This window comes from Aspergillus glaucus (assembly GCF_001890805.1).
Source record: "Aspergillus glaucus CBS 516.65 unplaced genomic scaffold ASPGLscaffold_1, whole genome shotgun sequence".
NCBI classification, from domain to species: Eukaryota; Fungi; Ascomycota; class Eurotiomycetes; order Eurotiales; family Aspergillaceae; genus Aspergillus; species Aspergillus glaucus.
In genome coordinates this window covers 762,207-784,493 of record NW_019170453.1, presented here as the reverse complement: position 1 = coordinate 784,493, position 22,287 = coordinate 762,207, and the positions used below count along the sequence as shown (strand labels likewise).

The following is a 22,287-nucleotide window of genomic DNA, read 5'->3' as shown; positions in this document are numbered from 1 at the left end:
TGTTTTTGTGGATTCTTTAAATCTTTTCTTTTTCTCCTTTTGTTTTCTTTTTTCTTCTTCTTTTACCCCAGACCCCGGATTCTTTCTTAGTTTGAACGGGATTCAGTACAAAATGGCCAAGACATTTAGCAAGGAGGACGTCGCGTCGCATAGCAAGCCCGATAACCTCTGGATTGTGATTGATGAGGATGTCTATGACTTGACTCAGTTCCAGGAGGAGCACCCAGGTATGTCTTACATTCGCGGGGAACTTCCAACTTGGCCCGATGCTGATGGCGTATGATTACAGGTGGAAAGAAGAGTAAGCAATCCTTACGATGACCTCTCGCATACACTGAGTATTAACTCAGTCTAGTCCTCTCCCGAGTCGCCGGAAAAGATGCCTCGAAGCAGTTCTGGAAATACCACAACGAAGGAGTCTTGAAGAAGTACAAGGGCAAGCTGCAGGTCGGATCGCTGAACACCAAGAAGGCTGAACCCGCACCACCGGCGCCTGCTCCGGCCAAGGAGGCTCCCAAGCCTAAGCCTGCGCCTGCACCTGCTGCTTCCACGGCTGTGGCTTCGTCTGTGCCTTCGCAGCCACATGATCCGTATGGTGATCTTGTGCCGTTTGCGGATCCTGCTTGGTACCATGGTGTAAGTCTTCAGATTAGGATATCTGTCCGAGGGCCTTGGACTAATGTGTCCAGTACCACTCTCCCTACTTCAATGAGACCCACGAAGCCCTCCGCGCTGAAATCCGCGAATGGGTCGAGTCCGAAATCGAACCCTATGTTACCGAATGGGACGAGGGCAAGGAAGTGCCCCACAAGATCTACAAGCAGATGGGTGAACGCGGCTACCTGGGAGGTCTGCTTGGTATCAAGTACCCTGTCGACCATACCCCATACAGAGTTAAGTCCGTGCCCCCAGAGCGCTGGGATCACTTCCACGAGATGCTCTTGACCGACGAGCTGTCGCGCGCGGGTAGCGGTGGTCTGGTCTGGAACTTGCTCGGTGGTTATGGTATCGGGTGCCCGCCGCTGGTCAAGTTCGGCAAGAAGGGACTTGTTGACAGGATCTTGCCTGGTATTATTGCTGGTGATAAGCGTATCTGTCTTGCCATTACTGAGCCGGATGCTGGTAGTGACGTTGCCAGTCTTGGGTGCGAGGCTAAGCTTACACCTGATGGCAAGCACTACATTGTCAACGGTGAGAAGAAGTGGATTACCAACGGACACTGGTGTGATTACTTCACTACCGCGGTTCGTACCGGCGGGCCTGGTATGAACGGCCTCAGTCTGCTTCTGATTGAGAGAGAGAGTGGCGGTGTCAGCACCAGACGCATGGACTGCCAGGGTGTCTGGAGCAGTGGCACCACGTATGTCACCTTTGAAGACGTTAAGGTGCCCGTGGAGAATGTCCTCGGAAAGGAGAACCAGGGATTCAAGGGTAAGCATCACCCTACCCCATATTTACAATCGCGAATCCCACTAACACCTGCCAGTAATCATGACCAACTTCAACCACGAACGCATCGGCATCGTAATCCAATGCGTCCGCTTCGCCCGCGTCTGCTACGAAGAATCCGTCAAATACGCTCACAAGCGCAAAACCTTCGGCAAGCGGCTCATCGACCACCCCGTCATCCGCCTAAAACTCGCACACATGGCCCGCCAAATCGAAGCCAGCTACAACTGGCTCGAGAACATCATCTACCAATGCCAGTACATGGAAGAAACAGAAGCCATGCTGAAACTCGGCGGTGCGATTGCTAGTCTTAAGGCGCAGTCGACTACGACGTTCGAGTACTGTGCGCGTGAGGCGAGTCAGATCTTTGGGGGGTTGAGTTATAGTCGTGGTGGGCAGGGGGGGAAGATTGAGCGGTTGTATCGGGATGTTAGGGCTTATGCTATTCCGGGTGGGAGTGAGGAGATTATGTTGGATTTGAGTATGAGGCAGAGTTTGAGGGTGCATAAGATGTTTGGGATGAAGCTGTAATGCTGCTCTTTGTTTGATTTATTGGGGGTTGAATATACCATGATGATAATTTCTTTGCTTATAATTTGGATGTCTTTTATGTATAATAGCTCTATTATGCTACATGTTTTTTCTTCACCTCGTTTTGAAGGCAACGCCTCTTTTGCCCTTTACGCACTTCTGCAAGCAAACAAACCCTTGCAACATCCAGATAAATAAGCATGGCCAGTTGGAACCTGAACATTCCAAGAAAAGAATTCACCGTGTTCTTGCGAGAACCAAGCACCTTCCACACAGCTTCCAGCTTCAGGCTAAGCGATCTCGTCCGTGGGCTCGCCCCCTGGCGATTAGTGGGAATTTATGTTTCAGATGGCTTAGTTAGCAATTTTATTCATTGATGACGGTAAACGCTGAGTTAGTCCGCGCTCTTCAGGTAATTTAGTATGTCCGCGGTGAAGCGAAGCACGGCAGCACAACTGAGATGACAGTCTTAGGGTCAGTCAACCTCATGAGATCGTGATAATCTGCGCAGTGAGGACGCTGATCTATCTATATCAAATCGTAAGCTTCTTTTACGTCGACTTTGCCGTTAAAATCTAGTGTTAGAGGCTGAATGTGGTCGGTTTCCCAGAGATCAGATCCCCCATCGTGGCGTGTTGGTAGAACATTGGAATTAGTTGAAGCTCCAAGATATGCTCCGTGTCGTGACTGTCCATTTTCACTATAGAGTGAGTCAATGGGTTTCCACGGTCATTTGGACTTCACCAGGTCTGGTTTCCTTGTAGGATACCTCATAGAACGCGGCTGAGTCAGGTGTAGAGAAGCAGTGGATGTGCTCTAATAATCGTTCGCCCTCTCGCGCACTTTATAATTCACTTGACGGAAGGTACTGCCAAGTCGACCCAGGCTTTCTGGTCTTTGTCACTCCATTCTGGTGTGATATACAGCCCGCCCAGTAGGTTATGCTTGCCCTAGCATGATTTGTGACGATCACATGATCGCCTTTCCGCTGTATTGTCTGGCATGAGAAACTGGCCATTGTAGATCGAAGCGCTTTCTGGATAAAATGCGATGCGCTGCTGCCCATCTTGGTTCTTCGTTGGCCGTGCCTCTGCGGACCGAAGATAGCTCGAATTGGTGTCTTTGGACTGTCTCGCGTAGTCTCCTGGAGGGATGGTGACTTGCAGAAGAATTGGGGCTCAGTTGTATACGCCCAGTAATCGGGACTTGCGTTTGAAATCCACCAGTGAATTCGCCTTGCAGGCTGGTATTTAACCACGCCTTTGTGCAGTTGGTGTGATGAATCTTGATCATGGCTCGATCTCAGAACACGATGACATTGCAATTTCTCCTCTGTCAAAATGACTGCACCTGGTCCGAATAATCTACCTCGTCGTCCAAGACGACCTTATCATTTGTTGTGAACGGCCCTGTTTATGTAGACATTTGTCTTCCCTGATTTCACCCAGCGGATTAGGGCAATGAGCGAAGCAATGCTATATCAGATATGAGTTCATAATGGGAGTTAGAGCAATGGCTTGAAGCGTTCCAGTTGTAGGTCTGTATGCGTGTAGTGAAGGTCGACTCCGGGTGGGCATTCACTCCACATGCGCAGTCCCTTTACAGCTCCGACCAGAGCCTCAAATTCGCGAAGAGAACAACCTCCTTCTTCTCATTTGCCGCTGTTTGGGACGACACGCGGAATCTATATATTGGTGTCTTCTGTGCGAGAAGGATCTCTCGTTTATCGCTCTGTTCAGCTCATTCGACTGTCTCGTGGAGTTCAGATTGAGGCGCTGTCGCGGTCGCAGACTCTCGCCGAGGAACCGTCCGGCTGTCTGTCTGGTTGATTTGCTATTCGGACTTCTGCATCCCTTTTCGGATTAAATTGATAATCATCAGGTATGTACTGGAGCTCGATCCTCTTTCGCGTCTTCTTACGGCACTGGGAAAATTCATTTTGATCCTCCTACTCGTACTTCCGCCGTGAACATCGACTTGAGTCTTCGATCGCATCTAACACTGGTCTTGTCTTTGCTAGGTATCCTCACAGTTAGATCGATCCTACGCGTGTCCTTAAAAGTTACTCTCCACCGAACTCTTACAAATTCAATTCCTCCGTCACAACCCCGATACCTACCTTCGAGCCAATATGTCACGCAACTTTATGAACCAGGATTTCGGCTCTGAGGAGGAGGATGACGATGATGACTTCAATCCTGTGCCTGCAAAGGAATCCGACGATGAGGGGGAACAGGTAAAGGTGTGTGGAGCCCAGATGGTGAAAGAAGAAATTGTGCTGGGTTATGGATAAACTGACACCAGGTCAGGCACAGGGCGATGAAGAAGAAGAGGAAGAGGAAGACGTCAACCCCCGAGGTGCCTCTCACGCGCGAGCGAGCACCAATGTAAAAGAAGAGGGCGACGCTGAAGAAGAGGAGGATGAAGAGGAGGGTGGCGAGGAGCAGGATGAGGAAGAGGAGGACGAAGAAGAGGAAGAGGAAGACGACGACGATGAGGAAGCTGTTTCGGTGAGTTCTTTGACCTCTCCCCGTTAGCCGCAATTGAAGCTGACCTGGCATTCCTTCATGCAGAGTCGTCCCCGGAAGCGAAGAAGGAGAGGAGGTGTGCACAACTTCATTGAAGAAGAGGCCGGCGTCGATGAAGAGGAAGAAGAAGGCGATGAGGAGGAAGACGAAATGGGCGAATTTGGAGGCGAGATGCACCCGGACGATATGGATGCTTTGCCTATGGGCGCAGAAACGGACGACCGCCGACACCGACAACTCGACCGTCAGCGTGAACTCGAAGCGAGTATGGATGCGGAGAAGCAGGCTCAGATGCTTAAGGAACGTTATGGTCGGAACCGCGCTGCTGCGACTGATTCCGTCGTTGTTCCCAAGCGACTACTTCTTCCCAGTGTCGACGATCCTAGCATCTGGGGTGTGCGTTGCAAGCCCGGCAAGGAACGGGAAGTTGTGTTCGCCATTCAGAAGCGCATCGAAGAGAGACCCCCAGGCTCGAGGAAACCCGTCAAAATTATCTCCGCGTTTGAGCGTGGAGGTGCTATGAGTGGTTATATCTACTGCGAAGCACGCAGACAGGCGGATGTTATGGAAGCGCTGCAAGACATGACAAATGTCTACCCCAGATCGAAGGTCATCTTGGTCCCCGTGAAGGAAATGCCCGACCTTCTTCGAGTTCAGAAGTCGGAAGAACTCGTCCCTGGCGGATGGGTTCGTATTAAGCGCGGGAAGTACATGAATGATCTGGCCCAAATTGAGGAGGTGGAGACAAATGGCCTCGAAGTCACGGTTAGGCTGGTTCCACGTTTAGATTACGGTTTGAACGAAGACACCAGTGCTCCTGTAGTCGACCCAAAGAGGAAGCGCCCTGGTATGAATCCGGCAGCCGCACGGCCACCGCAGCGTTTGTTCAGTGAAGCAGAAGCCAAGAAGAAGCATGGCAAGTACCTGTCCGCTACGTCGGGTCTGGGTGGAAAGTCGTGGAACTACCTTGCCGAAACCTACATCGACGGTTTCCTGATCAAGGACATGAAGGTGCAGCATCTTATCACAAAGAATGTCAACCCACGCCTCGAGGAGGTTACCATGTTTGCTCGTGGCTCTGAGGACGGCACGTCGAATCTGGATCTTGCTTCTCTCGCCGAGACACTCAAGAACTCTACTGCTGAGGATTCATACCTTCCAGGTGATCCTGTGGAAGTTTTCAAGGGTGAACAGCAAGGATTGGTTGGCCGTACCAGTTCGACAAGGGGTGATATCGTCACCATTCAAGTAACCGAAGGAGTTCTGGAAGGGCAATTGATCGATGCACCCGTCAAATCTCTTCGGAAGCGCTTCAGAGAAGGTGACCATGTCAAGGTCATTGGCGGCAGCAGATACCAAGATGAACTTGGTATGGTAGTACAGGTTAAGGATGACACGGTGACCTTGCTCAGTGATATGAGCATGCAAGAAATCACGGTCTTCAGTAAAGATCTTCGACTTTCTACCGAGACTGGTGTTGACGGGAAGCTTGGAATGTTCGATGTCCATGATCTCGTCCAACTAGAGTAAGTTCATCCGTCCCGATTTACCCTACAATCTAGATGCTAATTTACAATTTAGTGCCGCCATGGTTGCTTGTGTTGTCAAGGTCGACCGCGAGTCACTAAAATGTCTGGACCAAAACGGCTCGATTCGGACTGTCCTGCCCACCCAGGTCGCAAATAAGATCACTCCTCGTCGGGACGCAGTGGCAACAGACCGCAATGGCGCCGAGATTCGACACGGTGATACGGTCCGCGAAATGTATGGAGAACAGAGAAATGGCGTCATCCTTCACATCCACCGTTCGTTCCTATTTTTGCACAACAAGGCGCAGGCCGAAAATGCAGGAATTATCGTTGTGCGCACAACGAATATCCTCACTGTGTCAGCAAAGGGTGGCAGATCTACTGGTCCTGATTTGACCAAGATGAACCCGGCTTTGATGGGGAATGGTATAGGTCGTGGTGCTGGTGGTGGTGGCCCCGGAATGCCTCCGCCCAAGAGCTTTGGTCGCGATCGTATGCTCGGAAAGACCGTGTTGGTCCGAAAGGGTCCCTTCAAGGGCCTTGTTGGTATCGTCAAGGATTCCACGGATGTGCAAGCTCGTGTTGAACTGCATTCGAAGAGTAAGCTGGTGACGATACCAAAGGAGTTGCTTGTTGTCAAGGAGTATGTAGCCTCTTTTCGATGCTTGTTGTTTCCTCTCGTTAACATTTCACAGCCCTGTTACTGGACAAACTGTCGATGTCTCCCGTGGAAGAGGTGGTCCGCGTGTTCCGAATGGTGCCTCTGCTGCACCACCGTCGAGCTGGAGCGGCGGACGTACTCCTATGGCAGCTGCCGACTCTTCCAGGACACCTGCATGGGGAGGTCCTTCGTCTGCACGGAGTAAGTACCAACGAGCTGGCACAGATTATTTCCATATGCTAACACTCTTCAGCACCCGCCTGGGGCGGTCTCGGTGGTGGTGGCGGTGGTTCTCGCACCCCCGCCTGGAAAATGGACGGCTCTCGCACATCGAACCCATACGACGGCAACCGCACAGCCTACGGCGGATTCGGTGGTGGTGGCGGCGGACGCACCCCAGCCTGGAACGCAGGCGCTCGCACACCATATGGCGGCAGCTCCGGCATGAGCGACTTCGACGCCTTCGCATCTGGATCCCGAACACCAGCCTGGGGCGGCGCAGGTGCAAGCGCAAACGCAAACGCAGGAAACCGCACACCCGCCTGGTCCGCCGGCGGCATGGCAGGCAGTAGCAGCAAGGACTCACGGAGCTACGATGCGCCAACACCCAGTGCGTACGCTGCTCCCACGCCTGGTGCTTATGCCGCGCCGACCCCGGGAGCGCCTACGCCTGGAGGATGGGCTGATAGTGCGCCGACGCCGGGTGCGTTTAATGCGCCAACGCCTGGCGGCGCGGCTGCTACTCCGGGGGCGTACGGTGATGGGGATGATGGCGGGCCGCGGTATGATGAGTCGCCTAGTCCTTAATTGTTGGAGATATAGGGGGTCATTCATGTTCTATTATCATTACTGGGTATATGCATAGTGTTCTATTTTCAAAGGAGGCAGATAAGAATATGTATTTTATTTTCTTTTATTTTTGCCATGGACTATTTCTGGAATTGCAATGTGGTAGACAGGCACATAACGCTAAAAAGTTAACTCTTGGTCATCAACGGTTACGATCCACTCCCTTTCGCAAGCAGCTAATTTGTTTGGAACTAAGAAGACGAGGATATTGTAATAGGAGATGATACAATTCAGATAACATGAAGCGTAGGATATGATCGTAGTACAGAGTACAGGAAAGTTCACATACAGAACGTAAGAAGAGCCTAAGATAAACGGAGACGTAAAAAAAAAACTCAGACAGGCCACCCATGATAATCCCATAACAACTCGATGGCTATAATGCATGAACAGAGAAAACGTAACGTTGTATAAGACGCCTGCAATGGTTTAACAAAAAGGAAGAAAAGACGGAACATTATTGCAGCGGTATGGCTCTGGCCAACACCCGTATATTATCCAGGAATCCTTTAACAAGATCTTCGTACTGGTTCGTGGGATCCCCGGCCATAGCTAGTTGTCCCTGGCGGCGGATTTCGTCGGCAGAGATTTCGACTTCGAGTTCGTGGTCGAATTCGTTTTTCACGGACTAGTGCAAACGTGTCAGTACTAGATTCCATATTATGCGTCTCCGGGGCAAAAAAAATACCTCTTTGGCAACCTGCGTAAGATCGACCTGGTACGCCAAGTGCCGATAGCTCATACGGTCCTTATTCCGATCCCGCGCCTTGCCGCCATCCGAGTTCATATCAACAACAGGGAGATGGCTGACGTCGCCGTCAAAGTTCATTTCCAGGTTCACACTGATCCGGTAGTCGACACATGTCCGGGGGCTGAGGACGTTTAGATCTGCGATTCGGACTTTGACGATCTTGGCTAGGATTTCGCCGGTTCTTTGGTCGGTGGTTACTCGGACTCGGGGCTTGTGGCGCGGGTTCAGGTTTTGTCTGATCATCGGGGGGAGCTCGGATGGGGGGACTTCGTAGAAGGTATCGCGTTCTTTTGTGTGGGCGTAGGAGAGGGGGATGCGGCCGGGGTTGTTGTTGGGCATGGCGGCTTTGACGATGTCGTTGAGGAAGTTGTTCATTGCGCGGTGTTGTGCCTGCGGACCGTTAGTGGATGCAAATGCAAGATAGCTCCCTCTGGAAGGTACTCACCAAACTCATTGAGCTTTCAAACGACGTCCGGAAACGCGAATTCTCTTTGTTAAGAACAGTTTCCGTCATCACTGGTAGATGTAATCTCTCTCTTCGATCCTGATCGATGTGCTTTCCCAATTTGGCCTCTACCTCAATGATAGCTCCTTGGCCAGTAGCGCTTGAGCCTGCTGGACCTGCACCGACATCATTTCGAAGAACGACATGCTGGAACAAGAAATCGCACACCAATTTGGTCATGTCTTCATGCGGAATGTACCCCGTGACGGACGGTTCCCACGCTCCAAGAGATCCAGGCTGCGGTTGTTGTGGGACAGGGGCAACAGGAGCAGCAGGGGCAACAGGAGCAGCAGGGGCAACAGGAGCAGCAGGGGCAACGGGAGCAGCAGGGGTAACAGGGTCAACCGGAGGAGCAGGAGCAGCTTGTACCGGGGGGCCATTGGCAGGAGCAGCTTCATCAGCATGGGCCTTGAGCGGTCCTTGCGACGATGCACGCACTGAGCCACCTGAGACGCTAGCAGCGGATGACCGAGCGCGTGCAGACCACGGGTTAGATGGTGAATTTCGCATGTGTTTCGGAATCGGTGGGAGTGGGTTCTTGATGACAGGGCCTGTTCCGCGGGCGTGGCGGGACTTTTGCGCATAGATAGGCGGTTCATTGAAGCGTCTCCTCTTACGCTGGGGCGGCTGCGAACTGGGACTTGCTGTCATATCAGGCGTGGTGTCCATTTGTGATGGCAATGACTGACCCTTGTCCTCCAGTCCCACGAGTGGTTGTTGGTATTGTTGCGATTGCTGCTGCGAAGAGTGGGATAAGGACCTTGTAGGACTCTGTTTCCAACCTTGCTCTTCGCTGTGACTATGACTCCGTGCAGACAGCGTAGCAGCCTGGTCCGCAGGTCCTATAGAGCTTCCTTGGCGAGTACGCGGGGTGCCGACGGTCCTCGGGCTCACAGTCTCCTCGTGCTCCTTCTCCGACGCGGTTGAATGGTGTCGCGGGGTCTGTTCCACAGGTTTCGAATCCTGCCAGGAAGGTCGCGATTGCGTAGAAGGGGATACGTGTGGCTTTTGATCGTGACTATGAGCGGAGTCTTGCCGGATCCAAGAACTGGGGGGTTGGCCTGGTTGGGACTCGTGGCCGGATGACTGGGGGCGCACGGAGGAGGGAGAACTGCGCGCAAACGCTGGAGGCGGACCAAGAGGTGTTCCTGGCAACGATCCTTGAGCGCGAGGCGAAAATTGCTGCGATGGCAAGGGCTGTGGCGCGGCGACGGGAGAGTGATCTTTGGGGTGGTATGGGTAGCTGGGAGCAGGGTCGGAGGAAAGGACAGATTGAATGGATTGAGACCGCTTCGGCGCGAACGATTGTTGCGGTGAGTGCTGTTGGACCCCAGCACTGGCAGAGTGCGGTGTATAGGGAGAGCTCAATGGTTCGACCGGTTGGTGATGGGGTTGAGGATGGTTGTAAGGCGCAGATGCCGCAAATGAATCACGCGAAGAGGGCGCATAGGGAGTCGCGGGAGGCGCAGGAGCAGCGAACGACGGTCGCTCATGTGCGGGAGGACGATTCTCAGCGGAAGAGGAGTCGGAATTGGAAGCGCTTTCGGTGTTGATGATGCTGCGCAAATCCATGGCGCTATTGTATTGCAGTAGACTCGGGGTGTTGTCCGAGGCAGTGAGAAGTAGACACGAGAAGAGAACGTACGAGAAGAGAATTGGAAGAGGAAGAAAACACAGGAAACAATTCACGACATCGAGAATAAGCAGTTCGACAAGCGCAGCGACAAAGCGACGAGGGCGGGCGAATGGCAGACGGCGAAGCTCTGCCGGAAAGAGAAAAGATGAAGCTATTCCCGGTCCCGTGACCTGCACTCATTTTAGCTTCGGGTTGTATCATCCTCAACGGTCTTCTTCACACTTCGCTATACCAGAGTATTCACTATCTGCTCTTGTCCTCACTTGCTATTTATTATCTTAATATCCCCCTCTATCTGCACAACATCTACTACTCTAAATCCCGTGCTCCTACATGTGTCAGGTATGTGATGACGCCGCGTCATTGCGGAGTATACTCCGTACAAAGCACGACTAACTTACCACATGGAATTGATAGAATGCCCTTCATAGCTCTCCAATCCTCCGTCTGAACAGGGTTACAGCTATCGTTAGACTCGACTTGTGCAAATCGTGTGCGACTGTCGCATCCGGACATACTCGACCAAGAGCCCCTCGTGGCGGATGGCAACCGTTTGAGGGCCCCCCTCTGTGTACCTCGAGAATAAATGACCTGCTCTCCTCCTCTCCATCGACGTGAATAACCTCTGCTTGAACATGTCGCACGATAAGGACCATCGTCGATCTCCCTCTCCGACCGTTGAGATTCCCCTCCATACTCTCGAACCGAATAGCAGTCCCTACCCGCATTCGCATCCTGCCGAACACGGACACTCCAAGCAGGGCAAACACTTTGCAGATGACTGGGCCGATTCTATTGATCTCACGCTCACCAAATTGGGAGTCGCTCTCACGCCCAGCTTTCTACAGCACTATGTAGACGGCCAGCCATCTTCGCCCGCAAAACAGCATTCAATCGCAGCGCTCGACGGTCTGCGCGGTTGGGCCTCTCTACTTGTTTTCAATTTCCATTTCCTCTTCACCTATACCTGGAAGGTCGCGGTCGGTTGGGGATTCAATGGCGAGAACTATGCACTCTGGCAGCTACCCGTCCTTCATATGGCGGTCTCAGGCCATATCATGGTCGCGATCTTCTTCGTTCTTTCTGGCTACGTACTCTCCTATAAGCCGTTGAAAATGATCCGAAGTCGCTCGTGGGAGCAGACCTTTACCACGCTCGCCTCGTCTACTTTCCGTCGTGCGTTTCGGCTCTATATTCCCTCGTTCGTGGGCATCACTCTGGTCATGTTGGCCGTGCGCGCAGGCGTGTACGACTATTCGCACCGGGTGATCAATCATGGCCACACTATTCAAGGAACCAACGAACAGCACCCGCCTATCTACAAGTATTTCTATAATCAGTACTGGGATTATTACCTGACGCTGGCAAACCTCATGGATTTGTTCAACTGGTCCCTGTATTACAACTACTACAACCCCCATCTCTGGACCATCCCCGTTGAGTTCCGCTGCTCAGTCGTTCTCTTTCTCACAATTCTCGGTACTTCGCGTCTTCGCACACCAATGCGCATGTCTGTGGTGGCCGGTTTGGTATGGTTTTGCATGCGCTACGGCCGTTGGGATGTTGTGCTCTTCTTCTCTGGGAACCTGTTGGCAGAGACCGATCTGATCAACGGCACTTGGGAGCGTCCAAGGTCGCCACTGTCATCATCTGCAAAGATGGGCCCCGAATGGCTACCCCTCCAGCTCCGCCCCTCAAGACGCAGATTCTGGATTGGCGTCTTCGTCGCAGGCCTCTACTTCGGCTCCTGCCCCAACATCGGTTTCAAATGGACCCCCTTCTACATGTGGCTTTGGGACCTCACCCCACGGACATACCCAGAGCCGCACCGTTTTCCGCAGACGATCGGTGCCGTCTTGATTGTCCTGGGCATCAATCGCTCCCCCGACATTCAGAAACTATTCAACCACCCCCTCTCACAATATCTAGGCAAGATCTCCTTTGCGTTCTATGTCGTGCACGGGCCCATTCTTCATTCTCTTGGATACTCGCTCATGCCCAACATCTGGAGCGTTGTCGGCAAGGAGACGAACTTCCAGTATTGTTTTGGGTTCTTAATTGGATGGGCTATCTGTCTTCCTTTGGCTATTTGGTTGGGTGATATTTATTGGCGCGCTGTCGATGTTCCTAGTGTTAAGTTTGCTCGCTGGTTGGAGGATAAGGTTATCACTAAGAGCTCGGAGGAAGAGCGGGATTTGCATGTCCATTGAATTCCTAGCTTACTGTGTCGCTGCGTATAACTAGACCGTTCATTCTGGAAATGATTCGGGTTCAAACTTGGTATAGCTTGTTAAAATGTGATATCTCCAAAATACTTCTGTCGGATGCGATCCATCGCCAACTCTTCAGGCATAGGATCAAGAAACCTATGAATCTCACTAATCCAAAACGAATTCTGCGGATTAACCTGACAAGCCGTAGTATATTCCCAGTATTCCGGATACCACCCAGCAGTCTCCCAGTCAACAATCCCAACAACCTCATCCCCCCGCACCAAAATATTAAGTCTACTAAGATTACCATGCGTAAACACAATAGGCCAATACCTGCCATGCCGTTTAATCAAATCCTGGACTTCCGAACCAAGCCTAGGATCAAACCGCATGCCTTCCCGTAAATGTAAATGAAAGCCACTAATGCTGCGAAACGGCCCAAATCGTAAAAACAGACCTGCCACACGACAATCAAACAGCGATCCTCCATCCACAGAAGCAACCCCTATACCTTCTAGGCACTAGAGCCCTCGCATCTCCCGTATAATCATCCTCAATTGTGAAAGCAGCTTAAACTTCGACTCTTCGCTCCGTCTCACCCATCCAGCACCCATTTTATCCCCCTGGATTCTCTCCATCACTGTATACGTGCAATCCTTATGTGTAAATGCGCAATAAACCCTAGGGACTGGGATCGATGTATTCTGCGCTATAAAGCGCATGGTGGATGCTTCGGAGGAATGGACTCGGGATCTTGACGCATAGTCGGTCTGTTAGCATGAGGACGCTGCCTTTCCTTGGGCGGATGGATTTGAGGGCTTTGATTGCCAGGAGTATAGGGTATCGGTATATTATGTTTTCAGGGGGGAGACGAGAGTTTTTGGCTTGGGTTGGTTGAGGGTGTGGATGGGTGATGTTCTTCCTTTGAACACGCCATGTAAAGTATTGGTGAGATGAGTAGGAGGTCTTTGGTATTTCAAGGTATGATAGTATGTGGTGGAGATTCAAGTTGTTCATCCGATGTTGTTAACTGTCACATGTATCCTATAAAGCTTGTATCTTGGTAATTCAAAGCCAAGTTGTTTTGTCTATTTCTAACTAAAAAGAAAAAAGATATGCATTCAGGCTTTATACATCAATCATTCATTCATGGCCAGCTTTGCATGATCATACCCATAGGAGAATAAACAAGAGAACAGAGATAGAAAAGATGAAAAAGAACCCAAGTTTTCAAGACAAGAAAATGACCCATTTGCAACCATAAAGAAAATAAGAAAAGATTAAAGTCCAACACCCCAAATCCCTCTCCCACCACAAACACCCAGCCAATCGCGCGGATGGCCAGAACCGGTAGTCCCGCCCTGGGGTGACCAGCTGATGTTTGAGATCTCATAATCACACTGAAATGCTGCGGCTGGACCCCGTTCGGTGGTGGTAGCCGGTGCCCGCTGGTTGGGGTTGGGTGCGGGGATAGGGGTGGGGTTTGTGGTGGGCACGGGTGCAGCGTTGTGTTGGTTGATTAGGTCCCAGAGTAGAACCATAGAGTCATCCGCCCCGGATGCCAGCACTCCGCGGCGGTTGGGTGACCATTCAACGCAGTTGAGGGGTGATGAGTGACCCTTGAGCTCTAGAAGAGCTTGACCCGGTTGTCGTACGTCCAATACGCGAACGATGTTGGAGTCTTGAGAAAAGGTGGCAAGAAGATGGGAGTCATGAGGAGAGGCTTCATCCATTAGTTAGGCTATTCTGCAATTTCACGTCGATAATCGAGTCTTACCTGCAATACGCAGCAATGGTGGGGGGTTATGAGGCGCCGACGGACTGCCATTTCCAGGACTCGCGACTATACAGGTCAGCGGTGGTGCATTCACTCAGTTGGGAAAATGTCATAAAGCTTACCCTTTTCATTCTTCTCTGTTGGTTCGTAGATGATAGTACTATGCTCGAGACTACGCAGATCGAACATGCGCACGCTACCATCGGCTCCGCAGCTGACAAACACGTCAACGCTGTTGGCACAGAACCGAACATCGTACACCTCTTTGTCATGTGCAATCAATTGTGTCTTTGCTGTGAGTGTGGGGATATCCCAAATGGTACAGGTCGTGTCAATGCTGGACGTGATTATCAAACTCGGGGAAATGGTATTCCAGTCGAGAGACGTAATCGGTGCAGTATGCTCGGGGGACTTCGAATTCGACAGCAATGCCAACGGTGACAGTTTTGCCGTGGGAAGATCCCGTTGATTGGCGGACCGCGTGATCGAGTTTGTATGCAATGACTGCGGTGAGGGTAGCGACCACAAGCGTAGGTGGTCTCCTGACGTTGCTAGCAAATCGGTCGTTTGCTTCTGTGACGAAGGGGGCTCCCAGAGGATTCGCGTAACCGGGTATGAATGCATAGCTTCTGCCGTCTTCGTATACTCCAGTTTGATTTCCCCATTTAGGGCATCGGGTGTATCTGGGTCTGGCTGTGTCCAGTGCGTGTCGACAATTTGTATCTATATCTTGGTCAGTGGATGGGATGAAAGAAACAATCAGCAATAACATACATAATTGTGGTTGTCTTCCAGATAGCTTCCCAGTGCAATCTTGCCCCCAAAATAGTTTGAGCCGGAGAGCGGCCATTTACACCAATCCACCGCGTAGATAGGCCAGGGTGCTATATAGTTGCTGTTTGTTGGCACCTGAGCGTCTCCTCCATTGAATTGGTTCCCGCCTGGGCTTGTAATATGGTCCCCGAATAGCTCTGGTGGAGGTCGAATGTCAGCTAGCCCCAGAGGGGAGTATTTCGGTCCCTGCGGCGTCTGCGGTGGGTACCCGGGTCCCGGAGGCGATGCGTATTTGGACGGGTCTGATGTCGCATGCTGCCTGTATCTAGATTGGTCGAAATTCGACGGGCTGGACCTGGAATAGCTATGGGGGTTCGACATGCTGATGCTCGAGCGAGGGGTGGTAGGTTGCTGCTGCTGCTGCTGTTGTTGTTGCTGCGGCGGGAACTGCGTCGACAACTGGGGTAACGTGGGTAGTACGGACGGCGCTGTGTTCATTGACATTGCTGGAGGTCGGTTCATATTCCCTGGCTGGAGCGCTCCCGGTACTGGGGCAGTGCCAGCGCTGCCGGTGTTCGCTCCGCCATACTGAGCATTCGAGGGTTGGTGGACATTGATCGAAGGCACGTGGTTGTTGGAAGCCGGATCGGGGGGCGGGTGGAAATCGAGGACCATTGACTGCCGGTTGAAATTTGCATTCGCCATACCTGATGACGATGGAATATGAAGCTCTTCTGGCTGGCGCCCGATGGTGCTTGTTCGTCGGGAAGACTCGAAGGGCTGCGCGGGGTTGGACATCGTATGTGGAACTGAGAACCGGGGGAACTGTATGAAAGCGTTCAAGCAGAATCAACTGCCGAGTAGTAGTTCTTTGAAATAGCTCACAGTTCTCCTTATGTTGGTCCAGTTGTTGGTCCTGTAGAGGGAGACGGTGGGATTCCCAGGGCCCTTCGCATACGGGCACTCACTGGAGACTCGGATTCGCACCACAATCCTAGTTGCTGGCAGGGGGGGGGGAATGGTTCATGCCCTGGATAAAAACGAGCGGCTCACCAGAGCATTGTGCAGCGCGCGTAAGAGACAGCGATGCCTGTGAGGATCCGAATGGCATCGGGCAAGAGAGAGACGACACGGGCTGGAGACGAGGCTATCCAGAGCGACCGTCATGTGCCGCTGAGTCAGCACTCTGTTCTCCAAGACGACCTCGACGTCTCTTTCTCCTTCTCTCTCAACTTCGACTTCTATTTTATTTGGATTTGCTTGTGTCTGACTATTCTATTGCATCTGCACTGTGCTAGTCTCACAGTACACTATCGCCAACATGGATCTTGATCGCATCAGCCCTCCTTCCGCCCTGTTGCTGCTCCCTCCCCCGCCTTCGGCTTCATTTAAACAACTCCAGGAGGCATATAGACCTTCTATTTCTGCGGCATGCTCCAAGCTCCCTCGAAGCCTCAAAAGTGTCAATCAGACTGCAATACTGGACGTTGCGCTCTGCGTACCCGGTCTGCTTTCTCCGACCTGTTTGCCCCGGACGCGGGTCTTTGGGTCTCTTCAGCGCTTACTGTCAGACATCTATAAACTCATTGGCATTGTCTGCACGGAACAGGGGATTGCACTAGACTTACCGGGTGGTGTTGATGTACGAGTGGTCTTTCTGGACTTCGACCCCGCTCCTGGTTCGACATCCGAGGAGACGCCTCGGAACTCACGACATGGCCCTATTCTCGATTTACATACGCTGGCAAGCTCTGGCCGGCCATGGGACTGGATCTTCCACCCAGATAATGTCAGCGGTCAAAATTTGGTCACAGCCTTCAGTAGTATCTACTCCCAATCCAAGGGTTCCGCAGCCGGAAGTCTACATCCGATTCCAGGAGGACCGGAAAAGACGCCATCCGGATCGCTTCTGGAATTGGACGATAAACAGCCATCTATTGCACATTATTCAACTATTGTAGGGGGCACGTTCGACCACGTCCATTTAGGACACAAGTTGTTACTTACGGCCACTGCATTGGCCTTGGAGCCCATTCAGAGTGCAGACTCGACCAGAGAAAGGTTACTCTCCGTGGGACTGACGGGGGAGGAGTTGTTAGTGAACAAGAAATATGCAGAATTTCTTGAAAGTTGGGAAGAACGGTGCCAGAGTACCGGCTCTTTCCTGTCCGCGATCATCGATTTCAGACCTACCGAGAAGAGTGCACCCAGCATCCAACGAGTGTCGCAACCGGGACCGAATGGAAAATATATTTTAATCAAGCTTCAGCCGAGCTTGGTCCTCAAACTCGTGGAGATATCTGACATGTTCGGACCTACGATCACTGAAGAGAGTATCAGCGCCCTCATTGTCTCAAAAGAGACTCGGTCTGGCGGCACTGCTGTCAATGACGAGCGTACAAAGAAGGGTTGGAAAAGCCTCGAAGTGTTTGAGGTCGATGTGCTCCAGTCAGGTGAGGTTCCAGCATCCGAGACTGAGAGTCTCGCATCAAAGTTAAGCAGTACGGATATCAGACGGCGACGGATGAATATGGCTTCAATGTAGTTTGTTCTACAACTAGTCGATTGGTCCAGCGGTGAGCTTTATGTTTATGATTTCGCTTGCAATCAGCAGCCTCGATCCTGGTTCATACCAAATGAACGACAAACACGAGTAGGTGCGACAACAAAGCACTTCTTGATTCCTGAAATCTCAGTATGATTGCGTGCAAAAAGCAAAATGGGCCGGTGCCGCCGACGGTGCATCGACGTGCATCCATCACCAACACAGTCTCTTCAACGGGACAAATTGAGGGCCCTTCTCCTGTAGTTTGTATCGGAATATTAAATCATTGGAATTTTCGGCCTTTCGAAGTTGGGTACAACACAATGGGGTTTTCACTGTTTATTCCTTCGACATCGCCTGGGCGTACCGGAGTACTCGACAATGTGTTGATCCCTTCCTTCCGGCCTTTTCACCGGTGATGATTGGCCATGAAGCCATTCCGATCCAGTTCTGAATAGTCAACAATCTCGCCGGCGCGTTTCATGTTATTCGCGGATGTCAAAACGCAAAATCACCGAATCATTGCCTGCTATCGAATTGAACAATTGAACCCCCATTCTAATTCGTCGCTAGCGGGGTTAACTTGCAGCTGGCGTCTATCTGACTTGTGGTTGCCGTTGCATTATCATCCCGCGTTCTTGCTGCTCCTCTGCCAGCCACCATCGCGCTGTCCATTCAGTATGAAACATCTGCATTTTCCCTGGCACCTCCTGCAGGTTCGCACTGGATAACCCGCATGCAAAATCAATCATGTGATCTCTAGACGCCATCTCTCGACCAATCCACCATTCTCTTCTGCTTATGATAACGGTGAAGCCCCTGAACACGTATAACCATGACTGCAGTGCGCAATGGATGGATTTGATGGCAAACGGTATGGGTTTTTCTGGGCGGGACGCTTCGGAATGCCGTTTGTTGTCAGACATAGCAAACCGGACTGCAAGCGCGCTATCTGTTAGTTCAGAATCTAGAGGGTTCTTACCGACATGCAGTGTACATGCAGGCGCAGAAGATGGGAGGGGATGTGTCACTTTTGTTGGTTGCTGTTGAACATTGTTATTTCTTGTTAGTGTTCTTGTTGCTTTTTTCTACTTAGCCTTTTATATCTTGTTTCGCCGCATCACATTGTCCTTTTTTTTTTTTTTTTTTTTTTTTTTTTTTTTTTTTTTTTTTTTTTTTCAACATCTAAAGACCCAACCTACATCAAATCAGCGGTCAATTTCCCTATTGTCTCTTGTCCTTGGGTTCCATGTCGTTGCGAGCAGTCAAGGCAGTTAGGACATGCAATTGTCTGAATGCGCGAAAGCAATGGACAGACCACGGCACATTGAGGACTTGGCAGATGAACTGCTCAGCGAAATTCTCTCGTTTCTGTTGAGACCAGAGCCACGGCCGTTCGACTTTTTGCCAGGCTTAACTATGTACACTCTGGGCAGCTCCACAAGCTCTACTAGGGGCTTGCCCTCGGAGGCCAATAGCGATCTGGACAGATTCCGACTCGTCAACAAACGGTTCATGCGAATCGGCACTCCCCGAAAGTTTTCTCGCTTTGTTGTCCGTTTCTCTGAAGAAGGTTTCAGGCGGTTGGAACATTTGCTGGATATGCAGCTGGCCTGTTATGTCCGACATTTCACGTATATGGTGCGACCATTTTACCAAGGAAGCGGTACTACCTGCATACACCCGTGAAGAGAAACGGCGCTGATGAACATTAAATAGGCTGGCCGCAGGTCCTGAGCGGTGTCGGCTTTGATGAATATCGTGTTCCAATCCCTGTGTTACGCGGCCGCTTAGAGGACCAGAACTCCTTGACGAATGCAAACCGTGACCAGGCGCTTTTACAACGCGCGTTTGCTTCGTTTACATCGCTGAAGCAGGTCAAATTACTGCGGCTGGTGGATAAAACGGACAATAACTTGGAAAAATGCATTCGCGGAGGCCCTCTAGAGGGGACGGTGGTCCTAGATTGGGAGACAGCATGCACCCGCGCAATCACCAACTTGGGCATCGCTCTATCAGAATCCCCCTGCAAACCGATCCAATTCTACACACCGCACACCCACACCATCACTCGCGAGATGACAACAAAGCTACTACAAGTCCCGTCCACGCTACTATCCGCCATAGCCTCACGACTGACAAGTCTAGACATCACCTTCGACCCCATGACCGACGCAAACACCAACATAACAGCCCTGTCCACCCAGTTCCATACCTTCTTCAACGCCACCACAAACCTAACCTCCCTCCACCTCTCCTCTCTCACCCACCAACCCCTCTCCATAGACCACGTCATCCCGCCAACCCTTCAATTCCCCCGCCTCCGCACCCTCAGCCTAGAAAGTTGGATTCTAAACGCAGCAGACCTCACCTCCATCATCCGGCGCCACAGCCACCACCTCCGTGAATTCAAACTACACACCGTCCACCTTCTAGACGGGCGGTGGAAAGACGTGCTATCAGTCCTGCGGTATGAAATGGCTGTCTTGCAGCGGGTGAGCTTGGTGCATGTTAACTATTCTCGGATGCCTGGGCGAGATTATGAACATGGTAACGGTCGGGTTAATTGGTTGGGTATTACGCCGGGGGAATTGAGAGCGAGGACGGTTGATGAGTTGGGTGATGATGGGGTTAGGATTAATAGTGACCAGGCTTGGATTTGGGCGAAGTGGGTTATGGCGAGGCCGCGGTAGTGGCACTTTTGTGGATTCAGGTGTGATGCATAAATTTCTTTACAAGTTTGGTTATATGGTTAGGTTATTTGGTTGTCAATTTATTCATTCATTTGATACTGGCTCAGCGTTAACATGGTCTGCTTGTATCCTCAATGTTGCTGTATCATGGCATTTGCATGACTACCTAAGACCCATGCCGTGCAAATCTACAGCCTCGACCCCAAATTCACATGAATCGCCTTCGTCTGCGTATACGCCTCAAGTCCAGCCTCACCCAGCTCCCGTCCAATCCCACTCTGCTTAACACCCCCAAACGGCACCCGGAAGTCACTATCATTACTACTATTAATCCAAACCATCCCAGCCTCAATGTCAGACGCGACACGGTGCGCGCGCGCAATATCCTTGGTAAACAGCGCTGCACCAAGACCGTAGGAAGTATCATTGGCGCGCTCAAGCGCCTCCTCCTCAGTAACGAAGCTGGAAATCACGACGAAGGGGCCGAAGACTTCCTCGCGGTAGATGCGCATGTTATCTTTCACGTTTGTAAAGATGGTGGGGGCGACGAAGAAGCCCTTTCCTCCGGCGACGTTCTTGACTGGCTCGCCTCCCGCGACGAGTGTCGCGCCTTCTTTCTTCCCGGCTTCGATGTACTCGAGCACGCGCTCGTATTGCGCCTGGGTTACCTGGGGGCCCTGGAAGGTATCGTCGGCAAAGGGATCGCCGACCTTGTTGGTGGATGCCATGGCTTGCTTGAAGAGCGTGACGAAGTCGTCGTAGACAGAGTCGTGGACGAGCACCCGCGAGGTCGCGGTGCAGACTTGGCCCTGGTTGTACATGATTCCCAAGTGTGCCCATTTGGCAGCTTGTTCGAGGTCTGCGTCGTCGAAGACGATGAGTGGCGATTTGCCGCCTGTCTCTAGGGTGATGTTTTTCATTGTGCCTGCGGCCATTTTCATGATCTCGCGGCCTGTTTGGGTGGAGCCTGTGAAAGCGACCTTGTCCACGTCTGGATGGGCGACAAGTGCGCTACCGCAGACGCGCCCGCGACCGTTCAGGATGTTCACAACGCCCGGCGGGAACCCGGCTTTCTCAAGCAGCGTAGCGAAGTAGAGGATGCTGAGCGGTGTCTGCTCAGCGGGTTTCAAGACGACCGTGTTGCCGCATGCTAGGGCCGGGCCGAGCTTCCAGGCTGCCATGCCTAGGGGGAAGTTCCAGGGGATAATCTGGGCGACGACACCGATGGGTTGGCGGAGGGTGTAGGCTAGTTTTTCGGGGTAGGTGCCGATGGTTTGGCCGTGGACTTTGTCGGCCCAGCCGGCGTAGTAGCGGATTGTGTTGATGACTTCTCCGACGTCGGCGTTGAGGGATTCGCCGTATGGTTTTCCTGACTTGTTAGCCGTGGTATTCAAGGAGGAGGGTGGAAGGGGTACCATTATCCCACGTCTCGATCGTGGCGAGTGTCTCCTTGTGCTCCTCGACCAGATCAGCCAGCTTCGACATCAAGCGGCCCCGATCCGTGCCGGGCAATGACTTCCACGAGGGATCCTTGAGAGCCTTCCGGGCTGCCTTGACGGCGATATCAACGTCTTCTTCACCGGCCGCGTAGACGGAAGCAATTTCCGATTCATCACTGTCTCCATTAGCATCATTCTTATTTCCCAAGGTAGCAGGTGGACTCACGCAGGATTAATAGTACCAAACTTATCCCCATCCTTCGACGCAACAAACTCGTTATTAATAAACAGACCCGTAGGCTGCGTATACTGGCGTCCATTAGGAGCCGTCAACGAAAGCATCAGATCCGACATTCTGGCGTGAGTGCTGTGGAAGAGTCGATATCGGTTGTATGGGTGGACGGAGA

The 22,287-nt window shown here is 51.9% G+C and overlaps 9 protein-coding genes across 9 annotated transcripts; 5 read left to right on the top strand and 4 right to left on the bottom strand.

Annotated features, from left to right (window-relative positions):
- Positions 1-112: 112 nt before the first annotated feature.
- Positions 113-1,980, top strand: ASPGLDRAFT_21389 (putative acyl-CoA dehydrogenase; the record flags this gene model as incomplete). Its single annotated transcript, XM_022543087.1, has 5 exons — positions 113-227; positions 290-301; positions 356-636; positions 690-1,431; positions 1,487-1,980. The coding sequence occupies 5 exons, from the start codon at positions 113-115 to the stop codon at positions 1,978-1,980; spliced, it is 1,644 nt and encodes a 547-aa protein (XP_022405912.1).
- A 2,678-nt stretch (positions 1,981-4,658) lies between these two features.
- Positions 4,659-7,505, top strand: spt5 (transcription elongation factor spt5; the record flags this gene model as incomplete). Its single annotated transcript, XM_022539741.1, has 4 exons — positions 4,659-6,034; positions 6,090-6,680; positions 6,733-6,899; positions 6,952-7,505. The coding sequence occupies 4 exons, from the start codon at positions 4,659-4,661 to the stop codon at positions 7,503-7,505; spliced, it is 2,688 nt and encodes an 895-aa protein (XP_022405911.1).
- Positions 7,506-7,715: 210 nt separating this feature from the next.
- triA (putative mRNA capping nucleoside-triphosphatase) lies at positions 7,716-10,692 on the bottom strand. The gene is made up of 3 exons (XM_022543144.1): positions 8,744-10,692; positions 8,236-8,688; positions 7,716-8,175 (listed from the first exon to the last, which is right to left on the bottom strand). Exons 1-3 carry the CDS (start codon positions 10,373-10,375, stop codon positions 8,005-8,007), a joined length of 2,256 nt encoding a protein of 751 aa, XP_022405910.1. The 5' UTR covers positions 10,376-10,692; the 3' UTR covers positions 7,716-8,004.
- Positions 10,666-12,770, top strand: ASPGLDRAFT_41209 (acyltransferase family protein). Its single transcript, XM_022545362.1, has 2 exons — positions 10,666-10,781; positions 10,857-12,770. Exon 2 carries the CDS (start codon positions 11,075-11,077, stop codon positions 12,647-12,649), a length of 1,575 nt encoding a protein of 524 aa, XP_022405909.1. The 5' UTR covers positions 10,666-10,781; positions 10,857-11,074; the 3' UTR covers positions 12,650-12,770.
- On the bottom strand, positions 12,730-13,374 carry ASPGLDRAFT_71006 (aminoglycoside phosphotransferase family protein; the record flags this gene model as incomplete). Its single annotated transcript, XM_022549530.1, has 2 exons — positions 12,730-13,173; positions 13,252-13,374. The coding sequence occupies 2 exons, from the start codon at positions 13,372-13,374 to the stop codon at positions 12,730-12,732; spliced, it is 567 nt and encodes a 188-aa protein (XP_022405908.1).
- A 297-nt stretch (positions 13,375-13,671) lies between these two features.
- Positions 13,672-16,303, bottom strand: ASPGLDRAFT_78456 (WD repeat protein). The gene is made up of 4 exons (XM_022549964.1): positions 15,204-16,303; positions 14,552-15,152; positions 14,430-14,495; positions 13,672-14,375 (listed from the first exon to the last, which is right to left on the bottom strand). Exons 1-4 carry the CDS (start codon positions 15,999-16,001, stop codon positions 13,933-13,935), a joined length of 1,908 nt encoding a protein of 635 aa, XP_022405907.1. The 5' UTR covers positions 16,002-16,303; the 3' UTR covers positions 13,672-13,932.
- A 221-nt stretch (positions 16,304-16,524) lies between these two features.
- Positions 16,525-17,748, top strand: ASPGLDRAFT_21384 (putative pantetheine-phosphate adenylyltransferase; the record flags this gene model as incomplete). The annotated part of the gene is made up of 1 exon (XM_022543086.1): positions 16,525-17,748. The coding sequence occupies one exon, from the start codon at positions 16,525-16,527 to the stop codon at positions 17,746-17,748; it is 1,224 nt and encodes a 407-aa protein (XP_022405906.1).
- A 1,308-nt stretch (positions 17,749-19,056) lies between these two features.
- ASPGLDRAFT_53933 (F-box domain protein) lies at positions 19,057-20,441 on the top strand (the record flags this gene model as incomplete). Its single annotated transcript, XM_022548051.1, has 2 exons — positions 19,057-19,414; positions 19,468-20,441. The coding sequence occupies 2 exons, from the start codon at positions 19,057-19,059 to the stop codon at positions 20,439-20,441; spliced, it is 1,332 nt and encodes a 443-aa protein (XP_022405905.1).
- A 188-nt stretch (positions 20,442-20,629) lies between these two features.
- On the bottom strand, positions 20,630-22,234 carry ASPGLDRAFT_62792 (aldehyde dehydrogenase family protein; the record flags this gene model as incomplete). Its single annotated transcript, XM_022548576.1, has 3 exons — positions 20,630-21,810; positions 21,857-22,056; positions 22,107-22,234. 3 exons carry the CDS (start codon positions 22,232-22,234, stop codon positions 20,630-20,632), a joined length of 1,509 nt encoding a protein of 502 aa, XP_022405904.1.
- Between the last annotated feature and the right edge of the window lie 53 nt (positions 22,235-22,287).